Below are 20,319 nucleotides of genomic sequence, written 5' to 3'. Positions count from 1 at the left end.
TCCAACCTGTGACCACTGTACCACCAGGGCTGGTTTATTTTTGCATCCTCTGGCAAGTGTGATTTGCAATGACTGATAGATAGTTCAGTCTATTGATGCTGTGTGAATCTTCCTAGCAATGTTATGTATAATCATCTGCAACTACTCTAGTGCCAATTTTTAAACTCTCATAGTGGTTCTAATAGGCCTTTTCAGAAGTCTGATTAAGGTGATGGAATTTCTTTGCACACACACAGATGTAGTATTAAGGAATGCCGCTTCTGAATCATATTTAAACAAAATGATAAGGACACTAGGGGGGGCTGTTTCTACTGCGACATGTCCGTTACATGGCTGGTAAGGTTCTTCATTATAATAATACTCAAAACTCACTGCCATCGAGGCAATGCTGACTCTTAACAGCCCCTACAGAACAGGTCCGAAACGCCCTATGGGTTCCTGAGACTGTGAACTCTTACCTGAGTAGAAGGGCCTCTCTCCCCCAGAATAGCAGATGCTTCCGAACTGCTAAACCTAACACGTGTTCACTACGCCACTAGGGCTCCTCTGTTTTAAAACTAGGTACTTCCTATCTACGAGTTTAATTCTATCCTAATGCAATCAATAACCCCATTCTCAAGTATCCATTTGGAAAAAAAGTTAAATAAAGTTGTAAGTGTTACCCAATAACATCATTTTTAGACTCACAGATAAAAATTACAACTTATGAAACATCAGAAATATGCTTGTGCATATTTAATGAAAGCATGATTCTATTAAAAGATATAACAGAAAAGATGACCACAAGACAAAACCATGGAAATGGCATGGCCTTTTTCTAACAGCAAAAGAGCTTTAAGTTAATTTTCTTATAATTTTTATCCATAAAACAATGTACTCACAAAAGAAATAAACTGGAACTTTGAACAAGGGGAATTACAAGAATGGTGATATGTTTTTGAATTTAAACAATTTTGGAAACACCCAAATTTATGCCAGGCGTTTCAAACGATGCTCTGAAAGGAAACCCTAGTTATGTGAATGCAGCACTGTGAAGCCATACTAACGGGCTCCTTAGTCATTAAGGCATCAGACAGGCAGGACGCATTCAAATGCATCATCATTACCATCAACATTCTAAAAGGAAAATAAGAAATAAAGAAACAAACAAAACCACTCAAAAGTAGTTCTACCATCAACTGTTAAAAACTGATAAAAGCAATTTCCATGCCCATAGTATTAGGCTGTACTTACCCTAAAAGCTGGGAGAAACCATACTGAACACGACAGGCTAAGCCCTTGCTCTAAAGAACCACGCATTCCAGAATGTGGAGAGAGGTAATAAAGAAGTAAATGAAGTGCACAGAAAGTGTTAAGCATAATAGGAAAAACAAGTTTATGATGTTATAAAGCCGCGGTTCTCAACCTGTGGGTCGAGACCCCCTGGGGCATCAAATGACCCTTTTACAGGGGTCGCCCGATTCATAACAGCAGCAAGATTACAGTTATGAAGTAGCAACAAAAATAATGTTATGGTTGGGGGTCACCGCCACATGAGGACCTGTGTTAAAGGTCCGTGGCTGTAGGAAGGTTGAGAACCACTGTAGGGTGGTGCAGGGAAATCAGAGAAGTTGGTTAAGAAGGTGACATTCACATTCTCAAAAATACTTGAGATAAGACGATCAAAATAAGACTGATGAGCATTAAATGTAGAGACAGCACTTTTTGTAAGTGTAGCGAGATTTCAGAGGAAAGAACAGAGCCCTCCAAGTTAAGCATGCATAAAGGGTGAGGAGGAGGATATCTGACTTGAAGGCTGGGGTTTGCAAAACAGTTTCCAGGGGAAGGAAGTCAAGAGACTAAGAGCTGGAAGACTGACTCAAAAGAAGAAACCTCTCCTGCTGCCAATCACCCAGTTACCCATTTTCCTACTTGCGCAATTAGGCGAGATACTATAAAACACTTCCATTTCACCCAGATTATCCAGCTATGTCATTTCCTAATTATAGTACAAATAAAGAAAAATGGGGTGTTGTCGAAAAAAATTAAGGTTATATCTCAAGAAATTTGTTGTAATATTTTTGGCATCTACTGATTAATTTGAAAAGTTCAGACATTGCTATAAAGAATCAGAAAAGAAAGTACACTGTGATGGAGAAATCGAAAGAGTATCAAAAAAGAAGGCAAGTAACTTATGTACATTGTGACAAATACAAAACTATATAAATGTCTACCATAATGAGACTGAGGAGAATGGAATAGAATGATAAAATAGGAGACTTTAAGTGCAGAACTCCAGGATTTATGGTTTGTTTTTTTTAAAGAAAGAAAGAAATCTAGAATTCTAAGGATATGAAGAAAGGGACAGGAACTGCAGGGCACAAAGCCCATCATTTTCCTGCTTTTCTCACAAATTATGAAATTATTTTTCATGTTTATATTGAATAATAAAAACATAGTTTGTACATAAAAATGCTGATGACTCTACTTCCCATCAAGCATATAATTACAGTACAATTATTACATCCTGACTACATTTGTACCAGGATCTACAATAGGGAAGTGACATAATTATGAACAAAAAATTCATATTATATGTGCGTGTGTGTGTATGAGGGTACCTGTCCCCCCAAACCAAAAAAAAACCAGAATGGCATTGGGTGGAGTGGAGCTACACAGTACACATTTTTCCTGCTAGGCTTGCTTAGTTAGTGCACCAAGTGCCGTCTTCTGGGAAAGTTCTCTGGTCATAGTGAATTTTTTTGTAAAAGCAGCTCCGCTTGAACCTCATTTTTTGTGATGGCCGATTTACGAGAACTGCGTGAGGATGTAAAATTTTGTTTCCTCCTTGGGAAAAATGCCGCAGAAATTCTTGTGATATTGAACACAGTTAACAAGGACAGTGCTGTGGGAAAACTAAAGTGCTTATGAATAATTTTCTTGTTTCAAAAGAGGTGAAATGTCAGTTGATAACAAAGTTCGTCCTGGAAGTCAGTCAACTTCCCAAAAGGATGAAAATGTCAACTCATAGCACGTTTGTTGCTCTTTCCAGCAGGTCAGACTGTTAATCGAGCTTTCTAATGAGATTCTGAAATGATTGGTTAACACTGTGTGACAAAAAAAGACCTGATTCGTGGCAGATAGGGGACTGGGTTCACCACCATGACAATATACGTGCTCACACGGCCATCTCAGTGGGCCAGTTTGGACAAAAAACAGCATGCCTCTCTTATCTTGCTCCACTCACCTTAATCACCTGACCTCGCTCTGTGAGATTTTATTTCTGCGAATGCAAGAACATGAAAGAACAGTGATTTGGGGGAACTGATTACAAGGATCCACATGTGACCTCCTCCCTGGGAGATGGACGGCAGAGAAGGGGGGGAAGGGAGACTCTGGATAGGGCAAGATATGACAAAATAACAATGTATAAATTACCAAGGGCACAAGAGGGAGGGGGGAGCGGGGAGGGCAGGGAAAAAAAAAAGAGGACCTGATGCAAAGGGCTTAAGTGGAGAGCAAATGCTTTGAGAATGATTGGGGCAGGGAATGTGCGGATGTGCTTTATATAATTGATGTATGCATATGTATGGATTGTGATGAGTTGTATGAGCCCCTAATAAAATGTACAAAAAGAAAAGGAACAAAAAAAGAAAGAACAGTGATTTGATGGTGAAGAAAAAAAATAAGGGAGATTCTGTCAGCCATCCAAACAGATGAGTTTCAGAAACATTTCCAAGAATGGAAAGGTAGATGTGACAAATGTATTAATGCACTTTGAAGGTGATAAGGTTGTTTTGTGAAACGAAACATCAAAACAAGCTTTGTACATAGTTTGTTTTCAATGGTGAGGGTGGGAAAAAATTCTGGGGTTTTTTTTTGGTACCCCTTCATGTATGTGTGTGTGTGTGTAATATAAAACTTAAAACTTAGCTGCCATTGAGTTGATGCTAACTCATACTAGGGTATGAGACAGGGTAAAGCTGTCCCAGAAATTTTCTGAAAGTTCACTCTTTTCGGGAGTAGAGAACCTTGGAGAGTGCGGTGGTTTGAAACTATTCACCTTGCGGATCGTAGGCCAACATGTAACTGCTAAGCCACCAGCGCGCCACACAATGTATATATGTATGTGGATGTATGAAATTGGACATGACTTTTAAAGGATGCGCTAAATTAATTTTCTTACATTACAAAGTACATATAATTTAAAGTGTGCATTGGAAGTGTAAAAATTAGAGTGCTATTATTGAAATTCCATGTTATAACAATTATAATAATTTTAATTTTCAGATAATTCAATGTACAGATTTGCTAGCATTTCACTTCATCGTTATCTAAACTACATGTAGAATCTTAAACCGCCCTTTAACAGTCAAACAGTCCATATTCTTTCAGCGTTGGCTGATGAACCAACATCTAAAATTTGCTTCAACTAACAAGCAATGAACCTAAACCCTAAACACTAAGTTCCAGTGCGAGTAAGCCGAGCTTCACACACATCTGTGCTCACTGTGCACACAGGTCTCCAAATTCTTGCATTTTTTTTTAGATCTGGGATGCTAACAATTTGCCATTTTAATAAGATCTGTATAAATGCATTTAATATTCAAAATCTGACTTGTTGTCAGTCCTAATCAAAGTAAACAAAGCTTTGTAATGAATGAATTTAATTACTTCGAAACTAGTATGTCTAACTAAGATGAAAAGCAAACGAGGGCAATCTAATCTTGGCAAAGAATATTTATGATTATAAGCTTTGTCAATAGCAAAGTGCACCAACTGTTCATATATCTGACTTCCAAGAGATACATGAATGCTAATCAGTTCATTAGAGGCTTCTAGTTTGTGATATTTAGAGACAGGATGTAGTAGCTTTCTTGTCCATGGAGTATAATTGTACTCAGAATGAAAAATTGTTTCCAGCAAAGCATCATCCTTCCTGTTTCTGATTTCCTGCTGGCTGCTTTTTATGAGCTGCATACCTTTCAAGAAACCTACATCAGTCAGCTCTTTGTGTTAAATGAATACAAGTATTGATAGGCTCCTGAGATCATCCACTGGGCAGGATCCTACAGCCTTGACTCCGAGCTCGGGAATTTATCTTAAGCGATGTGTTCCAGAGCCCAGAGCACCAGGATGAGGGGCCTCACAGTGGCTTACCAGAAGCTGTGTGCAAGAACAGCCTTTCCCACATGCTTGCTCCCTACAGGGAACCATAACCGCTGTGTCAATTCACATTATTCATTGATTAAAATAATAAATTGATGCATATGAATATTTTAACACGATAAATTGATTGGGGGGAAAATCATGAATGATGAAACAGATACAGCTCTACAGTAATAGCATTATTTTTAAAGGCATAAATTGCCAAATAAGGAAGTGAAATAAAATATATTTTGACTGGGTAAATCCAGATTTTCATCTTTTTTTAAAAAAACAACTGACTTCCCCCATATGTTTAAAATGGTGAGTGGTAAAGGTACCCTGTCTCATAAAAGCGGAAACGAGATGGGTAGGAAAGATACTAAAGGAAACAAACACATTAGCTTGAATTGATTGTTGCTGGAATGCATTTTTATGATATTTCCCAAAAGAGACGCTGAAGAAGATAAAATTGAACTAATCCACAATTAAGATGAAAGTATACACAATACAATCTCTGATTAGGCACGTAGTCGATTCCTTAAATCTCTGGGGACAAAGGATAGAAGAGAAAGCAGAAAAGTCATCATTTTATCTCAAGTACCTTTTAGTTTAAAATATTAGCATTGTCTATTTATAAGAGTTCATTTTAGAAGTGGGTTAGCTTTTCATATAGAATTCAGAAGTCCATCTGTGATTTTAATAATGCATACTAGTAATACTTCGTTACAACACAAAAGATATCAGAGTCTAATTTCACAGAATGGTTTGCAAAGCAACTCAAAATTAGTTTCAGGAAATAAAAAAAAGTTTATTACTTCAGTTACTCATTAGAGATTAAGCTACAAAATCAGTGATAACAACGATAACCAAACACAAAGAAAAGCTTAGATTAAGCGAAGGACATAAGCCTCCTGCGATTAGTTTTAAAAAGCCCGTGTTTGTGGGTGTTTTCTTTCAGATTTGGAGAACATGCACTTCAGGAGTGAGTGACAGACTCCACTTTTATTCTGGAACTGTGTGGTATTTCCAGAGCAGATATGATATTTTCTGAAACATGACATCATTGCTGATATAAACTTGTCCTCAGGCAAACCAGTTTATCCCTATTTACCTCTGGAAACTTTTTAAAGGTGAATAATTTATACTATGACTTTAGACTTACGCTTCCTCAAATCCAGTTTTAATATTCTTCAATTTGCCCACCATGCCAGAGGAAATGACATATCTAGATAGGGGAAGCAAGGGTGAGAGGAAATATGACCCATGTTGATAAAAAGACAACAACAACAAAAAGCACAAGAACAAAATCAATAGAACTATATTTGTGACATGTGTATGATAGAGAAATACTGCGGTGAATTTTCCTGCAGTCAGGTGAAGGTTAAAACCTGCATCATTTGGCACGACACTATCTCTGGTTCAGGAAATATGTCTAAAGTGTTAACAAACTGTAGTTCTAGTGGACTGGTGACTTGGGTCATTTAGATATCAAAAGGATATGGACATCTTTGTCACGAAGTTGTCATGCGAGTCCTCGGGAGGGGGAAAGGTTTCCAAATCTTTCTCAAGCTGTTGGATCTGCCTTCCCATCTGCTTCACATTCTTCTCCAGCATTTCCACAGAGACTGAAAGAGAGGGTAGTCAGTGCCTTGAAAGGCCAAAAGTATAATGTATAAACGGTAAGATATTCAAAAATCAAAACATTGGTTACATTTTTTCTAATAATCAAGGAAAGAAATATGTATTTCATTGATTTTAATATATATATTTGATTTTTAATACAAAGGATAAAGGACAATTCATAGGAGATCCTTTAAATGATAAGAAGAAAACTTAGAAAAGCTTTCATGAACAGAAAACATTTAATACATTTTGTTTAAAATTATATTCCATGAGCACTACAGATACTACAACAAAATCCATCTATTCAGCTAAAAAGGCAACAAAAGACTATGGTTGTAAACGTAAATCTATTTAAAGACGTTTAACATGTTTCAAAATCACGATTCTTTGAGAGGGATCGGTGTCCACGCAGACAGTGAAGGAGGGAAAGCGCTCTCTACGGTCCAAGCTCACCACCTATGGGCACGAAAGGCAGCAGGTGCCACCTGTGACATGTACACCAATGTCAACTCTAGCGTTTTTGGAAAATTGCTTTAGGTTCGGATGGATTTTGTTAAAAGAATTTCTTGCCTCCAGTTGATGTGATTTATACAGAATAATGCTTTAAAATGTGTAAAATAAATATAGATAATGGGGTATGATTTCCCATTTTGAATTTATCCCGAGGAACTAACAATCATGGGTGCAAGTCAATTTCCACGCGTAAGGCCGGGAACATCCTTGGGAGCAACGTAAATGCCCTACACAATAGGACGGCGTTAAAAAGGGAAAGGGATGCTAGGGGAACTTTTGGCCACCGTTGTCATGAAGTGATTTTGGAGTTGGACCCAGACACATCTTCTCAGTGACTTTCATGTCTTGGTAGGCTCTGTGATTCTTAAAATGGAGGCTGTAACTTAGATAACAGGCACACGAAATGTTTCCATCACAGGAACACATTTGGGTGTCAATTTAGTCTATTTAACGCATGGCTCCAGTATCTTGGAGCAGGAGTGGGCGGTGCTTTATTCTGTCGTACATCAGGTCATTATGAGTTGGAGTTGACTATTTGGCATCCAACCATAATAGTGCAGTAATTGCTTTTGCCAGGCCTTTCCCACCTGCCATGATCTTCTCACTCTTCTTAAGTGATTGTCTGGCTCACAAGCTCACATGGGATTGGTTAGTTTACAAAGTCAATGAACTGAAGTACCAATCACTAAGGGGATTGGGTCAGTGTGTGGTCTGGTGGGAAAGCCATGTATTAAAACTCATGACAATCCCATGTGCTTCAGCGTAGAAATGTGCCCCACCTTCAAAATCAACAATGATTGAGCCCATCATTGCAGACCTTCTGTCAGTGCATCTCATAGAAGTCCCTCCTTTTCTTTTTGTCCTGTGACCCCTGCTCTACCGAGCCTGAGGTCCTTTCCCAGGGTCTGGTCTCTCCTGATAACAGATATATACAGATAGACACTCACGAAACCACATACTTATAATACCATCTTGGAAAAAAGGTCCCCAGGAAGGAGATTATCTGAGTGATATGCAAGTGTTACAGTTCACTACACCCTTGTACAGTAACACCTTTCTAAATGCCCATCCGTCCCTCCATCCACTCATCCAGCCAGTGTGTGTCCCTCAGTTCTAGCTGCTGGGAGATTACTGTGGTCGACATGAGGTTCACAGTCTGGCTTCACCACCTTTAAAGGTTTTGAATGTAACTTTCCCACTCCACTCCAGCTTCCCTATCTATAAAACAGGGATAGTGATGTTCTTGTGAGAATTAAATGAATTAATTTGTGGAAAGCCCTTGGGGCATTGCTCAACATACATACAACTGCTCTAAAGAGAGAGAAAGAGATAGATAGATAGATAGATAGATAGATAGATAGATAGATAAAAGGAACTCGGGTATTTTTAACTATACTGTTTCATAGAAACTATGCTTTTATTTTAAAGTCACTCCTTACCTGTCACTGACAAAAGTTATATCATCCGGCTTGGTTTTCATGTAATGATTATTGTCTTGTACATTCATGCCTCCACCAACAACTAGAGCCAGGGGAACATACTGGATGGAAGGACGGATGGATGGACATTTAAGAAAGATGTTAGTGTGTGTGTGTGTGTGTGTGTGTGTGTGTGAGATCAGCTCTAGTAGTAGCCTAAATTGAAGGAAAAAAAAAAACAACCGACATACTTGTAATACCGTCTTGGAAAAAGGTCCCTAGGAAGGTGAACATCGAAGGAAAACTCAAGAGAAAACAAGCACAGTGGAAATCTAGGCAGAAACCTAGGCAGGTGGGCTTGGGTATGTCACAGGCAAGAGGACAAAACTCTAATACTTGTGAATAGGGCTAAAAGAAGTACATTTGTCTCAACAGTTATAGTGCTCAGGGCTGGCTAAACAGCCTGCGCTCCCCTCAGAGAAGATCACTCAATTCGCTGCCATCGAGTCGAAGCTGACTCACAGTGGACCTATGAGAGAGCGTAGAATGGCCTCCGTGGGTTTCTGAGACTGGAACTCTTCCTGGGAGTAGCAAGCCTTGTCTTTCTCTTGCGGAGTGGCTGGTGGTTTTGAACTGCTGACCTTGTGGTTCGTGGCTGGCAGTCCAACAGGTAACCACTATGCCACCAGGGGGCTCCTTCAGAGAAGAACTGTTCTGTGGCATGAGACAAGGATTTACCCCTCTGCATGCAAGGCTCTTGAGTCCCTTCCAACTAACTCTTCAGTAGTCCACGGATCAGGAAGCGCTTGCTATCTTTGTAATTGGAGGCAACTTCCTTCTCAATGACAGATTCCCTTATTAGTGAAATGGGAAGAATTCCACCTTATATTTTACCCCCCAGAGATTTTGTAAAGGATCTAATTTTATAACATAGTATAGCATTAATTATCCTTAGAACTGAAAGTAACCCTTCAAGACTGAAGAAAATAACATTCGAATCAAATGAAAAGACAAGCATTATCATCATCGTCATCATTAGGCTGGAAACCGTTCTGTGACAGTCTGGTTAGGAAGAAGAGTTGCTGATTTCCAGAGTAAAATACTAACAATGCTATGGACACATTCAAACATTTAAAGTCTATACCACATAAAGCGTAGGCAAGTTATAAAATGGTTCTCATGGATACCACAACAGATGCAAATCCCACTAAGCTCCTTGTGCTTCGCCAGTGGCCTTTGATTATATTGCCTGTACACATTACAGTTAAGTGGACTTAAGTGTAATTGACCAACCTTGAACAGTTGGATTTTAAATAACTGCTCTTAGAAGAAAGGCAGGCACAGATTCTCTAGGCTAATAAAATATTATTTTATATTCAGAACAATTTGGTAAAAATAGACATATGATACATTTTCTTTGGTTTTTATAGAAATTATATTTTTATAAATAGTTCATTGATATATATTCAAATACTTGCAATTTTGGTCACAATTTTCACATAACTCTGCATCTGCCTTTCTTCCCTGAGGTCAGAAATCGCAACTACAGCAGGGTTTTAAATGTTCACCCTCAAAGATGAACTGATTTACTGGTAAAATGAGAGTCAATTTTACCTTTCAGCTTTTCCACAGTTCTGTACTATAAAAGTCCTATTTTAAACTTCCTTATCATTATTTAGAAGAAAAGTAACACAACATGGTTGTAATCAAAGCGCAAACAAAATGATTTTAAAGCAATTTTGACTTTGGTAGTTTATCCAGTTATTATCCAGTTGGCTATTAATTGAGTTGATGATTCACCCAGGCAGACGTACCATGGGGGAGAGGTCTCTTGATAGACTCTTTTAAAGATTAAAAAAATAAACCAAACCAAACAACCTCCCAGCCATCGAACCCATTCCAACGCATGGCAACCATATAGGGCAGACGATAGGATCAGGAAGGACAGAAAAGCCTGTGTTTCTGATGTTGTACATCTATAGGAGCAGGAAGCCCCATCTTTCTCTGTCAGGGTGATGGGTGGGTTGGATTTGCTGGCCAGCAGACAGCAATTCAAAGCATAACTCACTATGCCACCAGGGCTCAGACCTGGGAAACCCTACGGGACAATTCCATGCTGTCACATTGGGTTGCAATCAGTCAGACGGACTCTAACACCACTATGTACTGAGCTGGGATGTTTCTCACTCATCTCAGATGCCATGGGTCTGACCGACAAGAGCTTTCCATCAGTAAGCTCCACACATCAGTAGCAGCATAATCTTCCGTTCTGTTTCCTATGCTGGAGACCTGCTGTCCAACCCTCTTCACTCTCTTTTAACCATCATATTATGACACTGTTTATTTTACTTGACAAGTACTGCTTTCCTGGTTTTTAATTCTTTCACTTTTAATTCTTTCCTGGCTGGAATACTAGTCAAGCCATCACAACCCATGATCTATTTGGTGATCTCTGGTCTCCCACTATTTTTATCTAGTGTCCCACACAATACCTGGGAGTTTCCAGATAAGCACTAATTTAAAGGTGCCCTTTCCGTGCTTAAAATCCTGATCCAAGGCCTGGCTTCATATCCCGCACGATCATAATTCCCCTTCCCTCACTCCCTTCACCCATTCTCTGATGAGAAAAGTAAATGTCTATTTTATATGTTTATATGAGGGGCTTCAACAAGTTTGCAGTGAAATGAGATGAAAGATGAAATAACTTTTCCGTGGATGTTTGGAAGCCTCCTTGTAATATTGTGTCCTCTTTGTCTGCCCCCAAGTCACTTCTATTCATTCTTTGTTGTTGTTTATTTTCATTTTCATTATTTATTTGTTTATATTGAAAGAACATTTTATGGGGGGCTCTTACAGCTCTTATAACAATTCAAACATCAATTGCATTGAGCATATTTGTACGTAATGTTGCCAGCATTATTTTCTAGATTTACTTTCTATTGAGACCTTGGTATCAGCTCTTTTTTCCCTCCCCCATCTTGTGACCCCTTGATAAATAATAAATTATGATTATTTTCATATCTTAAATCAACTGCTGTCTCCCTTCCCCCACGGTTTCTGTCGTTCACCCCCTGGCAGGTGGCTATGTGCCAATCATTGCATCCGGTTCCCCTTCCTCCCCTACTCTTCCCACCTCGCCCTACCCTTCTGGTTTCACTACTCCCATTTTTGTTTCAGGATCCCGTGTGTGTGAGAGCTCTTATTTCTTATCTGTACTGTGTACAAGCTCCGATCTAGCCGCACTGAAAGGCAGCACTGGGGTCACGAAAGTGGGGGTGCGGGTAGGGGTGAGAAAGCATTAAGGAACCAGAGGAATAGTGCAAGTTTCATCGGTGATACACTTCACCCTGGTTGACTCATCCCTTCCTTGTGACCATTCTGTGAGGGGATGTCCCATTGTCTACAGGTGGGTTTTGGTTCTCTGCTCTGATCCACCTTGTTCTCAACAATATGGCTTTTTGTCTGCTTGCTTGTTTGGGGTCTTCTGATGCCTACGTGTTAGTCTAGGTACTTTAGAGAAACAAATCCACAGCAATTCATGTATAAGAGAGAGTCTTATATAAAGGGTAAGTGCACATCAAGAAAATATCCCAACCCAGTGCTGCCCACGCCCACAAGTCCAACATTAACCCATTAACCCAGATGTCCAACACCAGTCCACAAAGTCCTCCTCCATCTCACAAAACAAACACAGGATGCTGACTGCAGGAGGAAAATTGAGTCAGTGAATGTGTAAACATCTCAGCACTGACAGGGGTCTCCACCCAGGGCTGCATCAGGTAGGTCCATGTGGCTTCTCCTTGGGGATGTCTTGCAGCAAGTCAGCCTTGCCAGCTGAAGCAGGGAACTGCTAAGGCAGCTGCACCCCAGTGTGACTATCACAACTCAAGAAGCCTGAGAACTACAGAGGCGAGGCTCACTGAGCCATTTATCCCTCCATCTTTCAATTAACCCCATATGCATTTATCAGCCAGGTTGGCACAATAAACTAACTCAGCCTGTTACCCAGTCCCGATGACACCTCATGAACTCATAGGCTGGTGTGCTTCTTCTTTGTGGAATTGTTGCTTCTCTGCTAGATAGCCGCTTGTTTAACCTTCAAGTCTTTAAGACCCCCGGCTCTAAATCTTTTGATAGCTAGGCACCATCCACTTTCTTCACCACGTTTGCTTATGCACCCATTTTGTTTTCAACAATTTTGCTGGGAGTGTGAGCATCACAGAATGCCGGTTTGTTAGGTGTGCATTTAGTTCATAAAAAGTGAGGTATTGGCCTATGCACATATATTTCTATGGCAATACAATGAGGTAGTGGATGGACTTCGGGCCTCTGCTCATACCCTCCCCTCAATGCAAGAACACTTTGTTCTATTCACTCTTTATAACAATAATCAGGAGTCAAGAACTTCAGTAAGCTCCCAGGTGACTCTATGCTCTCAACACACGTTATAATTATTTCCACCTTTACAATTACCTAAGCCTATTACATTTATTTATCCTTTTATTTATCTGTCCAAACTGACTGGGAATCCCTAAGGGGACAGACCACATTTTATTCATTGTGAGCTCTCTACCTATGTGGCATGTGGCAGGTACTCAAATGTTTGTTGAAGGAATGGGTTTGGGATCTAACTTTAACCTCTTTTGAGATGAAAGTGTTGAATTTGAAATGAGAAAATATAACAACTTATTAAATGTCTAGAACCTAAAATCTAAGAGACAGACTTGTCTTCAACTGGCTTCTCATAATTATACACCCAAGTGGCGAAAGAAGCTTTAGACTAAAAGTTATTATCACAATAATAAATACTTAGTTTTTAAACAATCATGAATATCGGTTTCCTACAAAACGCTAGTCTCTAATTTACTCGATTAAGCTTCCATAGGACAGTGTTGAGATTGTATAGACTTCAGTAATCCTTCTAATTAAAATGATAATTCTATGTGTCTTCTGGAGGTGGTCATCTCATAATGAGCAAAGAAAGGCCACATGCTCTTTAAGTTTCACAATAAAAGGTGGAGCCAACATATAATCTCTGAAGCACCATACAGCCAAGCTCCGTAAAACAAGGTAAACCTGTAGCGTGGTTTCTACAAACTGGAGGTTTGTCAGAGCTCGATGTGGAGCAAGTCTGTCAGTGCAATTTTCCCACGTACTGTGCCCGTTGCGTGTCTCGGTGTCAACGTGGGGAACGCCTCACAGTTCTTCAGAGTGCTACTGCACACGTCATAGAACGCACAGGGCAAGCACAACGCTGATAGGTGCTAGACACCAAAACGTCTGCGTGACGGCTTTACAGCTATTCATGGTATTGCTACAGTTTGCAACACAGCCTGCAATATCTCTGAGCTATGCCTGGAACTGTGCAGGGCAATAAAGCAGAGCACCATCAACAGAGAGGTGCCTCTGTGGGTGGAAGAAGCACCTTAGCAGACCTTGTTACCTACAAAGCATTTAAGCATTACTTTCCACAAAAAAGATGCTTCAGAACATGGTAAACACTTAACAGAGGTCTATAACTTAGATGTCTATACTATTCAACTCATTTCCTCAGGGCAATGGTTTTGTGATTGTGTGTGTGTAATGGAAATGGAATGTGGATGGGTTTAATGTATTCCATGTAAAATGTTAACTCTAGATCTACTGACTTTCAAACGACGAGGCTGGTATTCATATATGGCTAGTGAAGGTTTAGCAATGCTGGTCCACATATGATAGCCTCGAAAAAATTCCAATGATTCTGACTACATCTTTCCCTTAGTGTTTCCCATACACAATACATCTTTAAAGTGTTGAAGGGCAAGGATGCTACTTAGAGGACAAAGGGGCACCTCACCTAAGCCGTGGTATTTTCTATCATGTCATATGCATTAGAATTGAATAAGGAGGACCAGAGAACAATCTACCCGTCTGAATGATCATGCTGGTGAAGATAGCCACACTCCCATGGACTGCCACCGAACAGGTCTGTCTTGACAGTACAGCCAGAATGCTTCTGAAAATGAAGGGAGGCACAACTTCACCTGGCAGAGATGTTCTCAGAAGAGACCAGTCGCTGGAGAAGGACGTCATGATTGTTCAAGTTGAAGGGCAGCGAAAAGGAGGAAGTTCTTCAAAGAGAAGGACAGACACAGCGGCTGCAACACTGAGCTCAAACATAACCCCCGTGAGGACTGCACGGGCCGGGCAGTGTTCCATTCCGTTGTCCTCGGGGTTCTGGTGCACTATGAGCCGGACTGACTTGATGGCACCTAACAACAACAACAACAACAACAACCCCTCTTTCCCCTAAGTTCCAAATGCCCACTGGTCCTCTCCTTTGAGATATCTAATAGGCATCTTCAACTTCACATTTTTTAAGTCAGAACTCATTATCTCCCCACCCATATCAGCCCCGAAACCTCAGTAAGGGAGCTCCGACTTCCCATTTGCTCAGGGCCACATCAACCTTAGTACAAGGCTTCTCCTTTTCTTTCCTATCTCCTATCCCCCATCACCTCCCATCAAAATCAAAACATGTTCATTTTTCAATACTTTTCATCCTCCTTGCCGCTTCCTCCTTGTCCAAATCATCGTTACCCCCCTGGAATCATCGTGATAGCATCCAAGGTGTTTTCACTGCTTCCCTTTTCTTTAGTTTTGTTTTGTTCTCCCCATCCCTCCCTACTGTTTCTCTACAATTGCCCCCCGCCCCTGCTCAGCACAGCAGGCAAATGAGCCATTGAAAAGATGTCAGATACACGCCCGTGGTTTAAAATCATCCAGTCATGTCCCACCTCACAATGAAGCTAGCATCCAGATTGTGGCTGCGACTCATGACAACTCTATGGACAACAGAGAGAGCACTGTCCCAGGCTCACAAGTGGTGTTTAGGTCACACGGAAACATCTCGGGGATGGAGTAGGAAGACAATAACCTCCGAGTTTGCTAGCAAACATTTTTTTTTAAAGCTGGCTACTAAGTAATAAATTCCTTCAAAAGAAATACTATGTCAAAATTCAAGATGGGAAATAAAATTTTATAAGTCCTGGGCTGTAGTAGGGAAAGGAAAACAGAAATAATTTTTAAAACTTCATTCCCTATACCAGTATGTTGTATTTTTGAAACTACATTAAGCTGTCTATATGTTTATTATGTACATTGTATAACTTTCTGTATAGGTATGAGATATATATATATATATATATATATATATATATATATATATATATACTTTAACTTTTGGAAAAGTGAGAACATCTTTTTCTGCAACATGATTCTACGATATTCTACGATATTCCCAGTGTTTTCAGAATTTTCAGGCAACAGAGTTGGGATTTGTTCAAGTAGCCTTTGAGTATGTGTTACAGGTATATAAGGTATTATTTATAGATGGTTAGCTGTGTCGTGACGGGCAGCATGTGCACATGTGTGTCAACTAGATCTAATCGCTTCAGAACAACAGCAACAACAACCACATCAACTGTGGAGAACATGTATACAGTGCAGACTAGGTGCTGAGCTAGCTTTATAAATATTAACTTATCTAATTCTGATTTTAAAAATCTAAGTGCCAACTACTCTGATCCTCATTTCATGGGCAAGCAAACGAAGGCCCAGGGGACATCTAACTCATGCATGGCCCCAGCTCTGACAAGAGGCAGCATCAGGGTGTGAACGTTGATGGTCCAGCTGCAGATTGTGTGATCTGAGGCACAGCCTCTCCTATAATGCGATGCTTTCATAATTTAACTGGGGTCATGCTGCATTTCGCTCGCTAACCTAAGGTGTTGCAGATATTGGAGCTCCCGTTAAACTCAAACCCCAAGTTCCCTGCCATTGAGTGGATTCCGACTCACTGTGGGCCTAGCTAGGGTTTCTGGGCTGAGTGTCTTTATGGGAACAGAATCGCATCTTTCTCTGGAGCAGCCGGTGGGCGTGAACCTGGGGTTGCCGGCCCAACGTTTAGCTGACAGCACCGCTAGGACTTTCAGCATTACCTGCCATTCAAAAACTCCTTAAATTAAGAGGCATATATGAAGAAAACTTCAAAAGGATTGTGGGAAATTCCATTAGCTTTAAATTCCATCTCCTCACAAACTTTCTGGAGCCTCCGCATATACAAGTTTAGCTGTTCTAATAGTTTCATGTAAAGCATAAGGGTATTCTACAAGTGCTTCAGTCGTCAACCTTCAATGTAAAAATATTCCACGATTCAGTGACACGTGTACTGCAATGAAGAGATTGCACACCCATTGTGTAATTTCTCTCAACCCTTTCATGATACTCAAAGGCAATGGAGGCACGGGAGCTTTAGGACAAGAACTGCCGACTCCAGAGCGTGCCAGCTGCACACGTACAGTCTGAAGGCTGGAGAGTGGATAACATTCCTGCTGCTGTCTGTGACCGTCCCCTTGCCTCTTCCCCTCATACATTTCCTGAGCTAGCAGACTGCCACACAATTATTCCAACGACCATGTACTTTCTATGTAGCATATACATTTGATTCGTTAAGTAGTCCTTCAGAATGCTCTTGATTTGTTTTAATCTACCTTGTTTGTCACAATCCACCACAGGCTGCAAAAACAGGGTGCAGTAAACCCTGCTTTATGAACAGGAGCCTGAGAGAGCCCCAAGGCCTTGGTTGTCACTGTTGATACTGTCCTATACTGATGTTCACATTGGCTTATAGATGGAGCTCCTTGAGCAGCCATTTCAAATCTGTATCAGGCCAAAAGCCTGCAAACACTGTTCACTGTTAGCTTCTCCCAAAGATTAGTGCTGTATTGATACCACTTCCAGTCTGCTAACCTCTAAGCAGATATAGAGGCCTTACTGATGTGGTTTGCTTCTTCTTTGTCATTTATCAGTCTAAAGGGCAACAGACATGAATTATATCCCTAGCTTAGTACCTCAAAATTAGTCATCTTTAGCTACAAGCTGCTCCTCTATGCCCAATGTTTTTCAATGTCAGACTACAGAATGCTGAAATTTGTTGTGTGATTTTGGTCATATTCTTTCTATTCCACTATCCGCCTTTCCAAAATAACTTATATTGGGACAACAGAATAATTATCTTTAAAACTGCCTATTCAAGTCTTTAATTTCAGACTTTTGATGCCAATTCTATATCAGTAATTCCCAAGATGGATAGACAGGATTGAAACAAAATGCTATTCATTGGACAACCTGATACCTAGGGTCTCTTATCAATACAAAATGCTGGTAGGGCATTATAAATATTTTTTCATAAACTTGTAATTAATTACCCGGTGAATGATCTAGTTACACCGCATTATCTTTCTCATATTAAAAGTGTTAATTTGTTAAATGTTAAACTGTGGATATGCTACCATAATGGTAGGTATATGTAAACTTACGTGTGGCCTATTTTTAAAGGAAGAATTTTATGACATCTGGTTTGAAGTCATATTAACATTACTTTAGACTTCCTCATGTGATAACTACAGACAGTCAGCTCAGATCCTGGACACATGCCTACATAGGAGTCATAGCTGGCTTTTCCTGACACAGCTTGTTATGTCACCACTTATCGGGAGAACCTGTACCCAGCAGCTGGGTGAATACGTCACCATTTTTGTCCGATTAAAAAAGATAAAAATATTAAAAGGTCAAACAATGCATATCACTAACTTCTTTTCAGAAAAGTGACAAGAGACACTCTAGACATTTACTAACTTGTCCCACCTACTTGCTTATAATGAAATTAGAACTATTCAATCACAAAAGGGAAAATAGCACATGAGTCCACCATTCTAAGATTAAAACAACCAAGACTGAGATTTGCATAACAAAGGGAATCAACTTTGGAGGTCTCCAGAGGAGGGAAGACAAAGTGGAGAGATAAAGTAACAGACCAGCAAGTTGACAGGTTTTGACTTGGATGCAAGGGGTTGATGGGTAAAAGGGGGGCTGAGAAGGAGATAAGACATGGAAGGAGGTAACTGATGAGTAGCTTGCATTACTGCTCTGAGATGCGGACTCCCTATTTAAGTCACTTTTTAAAAAATGGATCAAAATTTAGAACTAGTGTAGCAAAAATAAGAATCAGTGGTAATGAATCGTATTCATAGTGATATGGTGGATAAAAGAAAAAAACAAATAAAAAATATAGTATATAATCCAATATAAATAAATGAATTTTAAAATGAAATCCAGCCTTGAAATTAAAGGTGGGTGGACACAAAGACATTTATTTAGAATGCCTTAATATTTCCATATATGAGACAATTAAAAAAATCACAGAATAATGAAACCTTCTCACAAATATTTGAAGCCCAATGTATATGCACTAAGGTGCGTGCCGTGTCTGTTCAAAAAGGACCTGTGGCCTACTTACGATTATTTCAGATCACGTGTAAATATGAGCTTTGATATAGAACCTCTGATATTTCCAGAGAGATGACTAGTCGCTAACTTAAATGGCGGACCTGTGCGCAGGTCCACAGAATGTTTGTGCAGCTGGCCTGGCACGGTGGAAATCATTTAGAATAGTTTACCCTACTCTAAGATCAAAGAACTATAAGTAAACAAAAGATTATCTAGAGTTAGAACATATTTTTGGGCTCATTAACTATTCAGTTAAAGCAATAACCCATATGGTTATCTCTGACAACTCACATTTTACGTTGTTTTATTGAGTCATTTATTAAATAAATATCTTCATCATGAACAATGTGTCCTTTCATGTTGCTCCATTGCATCAGCAAAAAATGTCCCTAATGAGTATTTAAAAAAAAACTCTAATACTCCACAATGATTTAAAAGTCCACATTAAAACAACATATAAATATAAATATTCCACCTATGATGACATCCAATTTCCAGCCTCCAGAAATATAGTGGTTCCAACAAGTACAGTGTTCGCGTCTGTTCTTAACTCTGCGACACAAGCAATGCTTATACAGATTTGCAATTCATGCTTAAAAGATAAAATGTAATTGAAATAATAATAGCAAACATTCAAAGATATATTAAACCCACTAATAAATTTTAATTGGTATTTTTGTAAGGCTACAGCATGAGGAGATTAATGGAGGCCTTTGAAAACACTGTCTGCTTGTTATAATAGACAAATTTGAAATTTTCAAACACTGCGGTTTCCAGGTGGCAGCCACCTGGAAATTAAGTGTGCTAAGAGCTCACAGTAGGTGGGTAGAAGACAAACATAATGTATTTAGTAAGGCATTTATCATAAGAGGTTGGAAAGGTACAAGGAACTGGAATCCAGGAGATATATGTGAGCAGATAAACATTTGGGTCAGATAGAAAAAATTACTAGCTAAAAGCACACAAATAATGCCTGAAAAGCAGAAAGAGGTCTAAAAAATGTCGGAAAATCAAATATGAGATGCCAAAGAATGTACTGGAACGCTACATAAAATGTGGACACTGAGAAAATTGACCAAACTCTTCCCGGTCAGTCGCTCAATCTACACAGTGCATTACAGCATTGAATACTACCCCGGCTTTCAACGTTAACTCCATTCCCAGCCAGTTCGGATAATTGTCCAGGCTACACACAGTTCTTAAACAGTGGTGGGTGGAATTTTCCAGTACAAAGAAAGTATGCATTTAAAACTAAGCCACAGAGGGAGGCACAGGAATTTGGGGGAGGCTCTCAGTAAGCAGCAGAACA

At 39.7% G+C, this 20,319-nt stretch overlaps 1 protein-coding gene across 2 annotated transcripts in view; it reads right to left on the bottom strand.

The window, feature by feature from the left end:
• The window catches only part of DIAPH3 (diaphanous related formin 3), a 576,438-nt gene that overhangs the window by 202,740 nt on the left and 353,379 nt on the right, over positions 1-20,319 (bottom strand). For both annotated transcript variants that reach the window (XM_075563000.1, XM_075563001.1), the window contains one exon: positions 6,629-6,752. In XM_075563000.1, the coding sequence (XP_075419115.1) occupies positions 6,629-6,752 (124 nt within the window). The remainder of the gene's footprint in view (positions 1-6,628; positions 6,753-20,319) is intronic.

The sequence above is a fragment of the Tenrec ecaudatus genome, chromosome 11 (genome assembly GCF_050624435.1).
Source record: "Tenrec ecaudatus isolate mTenEca1 chromosome 11, mTenEca1.hap1, whole genome shotgun sequence".
In the NCBI taxonomy this organism is placed as follows: domain Eukaryota; kingdom Metazoa; phylum Chordata; class Mammalia; order Afrosoricida; family Tenrecidae; genus Tenrec; species Tenrec ecaudatus.
Note: the sequence above shows the minus strand (reverse complement) of the source record. Positions and strands in the feature narration are given on the sequence as shown.